Consider the following 2,405-nt stretch of genomic DNA (forward strand, 5'->3'; position numbering starts at 1 on the left):
ATATTGTATTATATTTTCCTCAAATTCATATAAATTCAAATCTGGCCCTTAAATTCTTTGGTTTTAAATAAGGGGTCAGTTTCAGCTAGCATGTCAGCTACACATCCATGTTTCCTAAGAAGTTTGAACTCACTCATTCACTATGCTAATTTCAAGCATAAGTTTTAAGTTGGTTGTTTGATAAAGGATTTTAGCAAGGACTTCAGATAAAAGAATTTTTAAAATAAAAAACAGAACTTGGCCATGGATAGGCTTTGAACAAATTGAGATAGGAGTGTGTTTGTCGAGTTGACAATGACATTATATGATGTAAAATTAGCAGGTTATAATATTTTTGGGTTCATTTACACAGAAAAAAATACACCATAATCGCATAAGAAGATCATGTCACCAATTATTCGTTAATCAAATTTTGGAAGGGATCTGATGAAGCATGTCAAAGTTAAAATATTTTGAATGGTCTAAAATACTAAAATATTACTAAATTTGATTGTTTTGACAGGTGCTTGTCTTCAATGAGACTAAAATTTTATTAGCACAAAGCAATAAAAATGAATTTTAAACCTGACAACGGTAAACCTCCCTTCATGGTTAATGGTGGGCACTACAACTTGTAACATGCATATATGATCTCTCTCTCTCTCTCTCTCTCTCTATTATATGTTTATATGGAATATACATAGAAATATATAATATGCTGTTAATAATATGAAGTTGACACGATGACCCCAGAAAAAAGCTATATAAGAATCAATCAGATCCTTACAATGGTACAATCACATCATAACAGCTGACAAAACTTTCACTTCGAATAGCATTAATACTCATTTTCAGCAACATTAAATAATGTAGTCTCCAATTAAAAACCCAAATCTCATTACACGGAAAAAAAATATAACTAAATAAAATAAATTAAGAAAGATCAAAACCTTTCTGCCAACCTAGCGCTGACTGCCCTAAGTTTTGAGTAAACCTTGCCAGCGGGGGAACCCAAAATGAGGCTGCAAAGAGAATCCCTTGCAATTTTAATATTGGCAAAAGATCCCAATATGTGAATCCTCGTGTCCGCAATCACGATCCGCGTCCTTGTGGCATTCTCAATGGCGAACTTCGTTTTACCTCCTTTGCCAGACAATCTTCCTATAGCACGAGAAAGGTGCTCGTTTCTGAGGGTCTTCACATCCTTGATCTCAAACGAATCCACATAGAGCTCATCCATACGCAGAAGGGCAATTGCATCTATGACATCAAATCCCAACATGAAAGCGTGAACGAAATCGGCGCACTTCTGCAGATTACTGATGTCGGGAGTGTCTGGTTTGGTCTTCAACTCAACCCTCCGAGCCTTGAGATTCATACGGATATCAATCTTCATCTGCTCGTATATGGGGTTGTAGATGTCCTGCCAAGCTTTCTTGAGAGGCGCGTACCGATGCGCTGGGACGGGGACCTTCCGAAATTGAACTCGACCATCAGATATCTCGTGAGCCTTCAAAGGCTCGAATTTTGGCTTCGATGGAAGGCTATCAGATGCTGGTTTCAGCTCGGACGAAACCTTCTCGATCTCCAATGAGATAGAGTTGTTTGCTTCGCCCGACTCCATGGTAGTTTCTGAGCTTGAGAAGGAGGCGAGGGGAGGGAAAGAGATGGAAGTCCTAGGGTTTTAGACTCTTTCCAAGTGAGAAGACCGTTGATAATGGAGTTTTCCAGTTTTATCTTTAATTTTAAATAATATATTAAATAATACCCAATTAAAAAAAATATTTTCCAGAACATTCACGCAATCTCACTACTTAATAAATCTCGCTAGATCAAATAATAAGATTTAAAAAGTCAAACAAATCGGGTGTTAATGCATGTCAAGACAAATCTCGCTGGACTAACGAGATTTGCCTTGACACTCTTCAACTTCTCCTTTCTCCTTCGCTTTACTCACAAACACAAGGAAGTAAAGAGTCTTGTAGGGAGGAGGACCGCGGTAGTAGCAGGTGACCAATTGGGGAGTTTTGTAGGTGAACGTTTGAGTAAGCTATAGAATGGTAGAAATGGGGTATATATTTTACCCTAAATCTATTTTATTTTCATTAAATCTTCTTGATTAATTTGCAGTACGTATTGAAAATTTGTTATTATAGATTCACAATGTAGTATTTTGCTTTCGATTTGTTATTTGGAAGATACATTCAGAACCCTCATTTGAGATAAGATTTTTATTTCATTATTTGTATTTTATTAAATTAAAACTATTATGTATTAATTTATATATATTGTTGAGTAAATTCATCTTCATCTTCTTGAATATTACACTGCCTATAAAAATTTCAAAAAAATATATATTTTATCATCTCAAATTTTGAATACAGCAATGTGAATATGCTTAAGCTTTACATTTATTCTCAATATAT

At 35.2% G+C, this 2,405-nt stretch overlaps 1 protein-coding gene across 1 annotated transcript; it reads right to left on the reverse strand.

Moving 5' to 3' along the window:
• Positions 1–723: 723 nt before the first annotated feature.
• Positions 724–1,704, reverse strand: LOC131146299 (uncharacterized). The gene has a single exon (XM_058095816.1). The coding sequence runs from the start codon at positions 1,601–1,603 to the stop codon at positions 923–925; it is 681 nt and encodes a 226-aa protein (XP_057951799.1). The 5' UTR covers positions 1,604–1,704; the 3' UTR covers positions 724–922.
• Between the last annotated feature and the right edge of the window lie 701 nt (positions 1,705–2,405).

The sequence above is a fragment of the Malania oleifera genome, chromosome 1, assembly GCF_029873635.1.
Source record: "Malania oleifera isolate guangnan ecotype guangnan chromosome 1, ASM2987363v1, whole genome shotgun sequence".
In the NCBI taxonomy this organism is placed as follows: Eukaryota; Viridiplantae; Streptophyta; class Magnoliopsida; order Santalales; family Ximeniaceae; genus Malania; species Malania oleifera.

What these genes read in the sequence shown, in the direction of transcription:
- LOC131146299 (XM_058095816.1), bottom strand. Translation starts at nt 1,603, where the DNA reads ATGGAGTCGGGCGAAGCAAACAACTCTATCTCATTGGAGATCGAGAAG.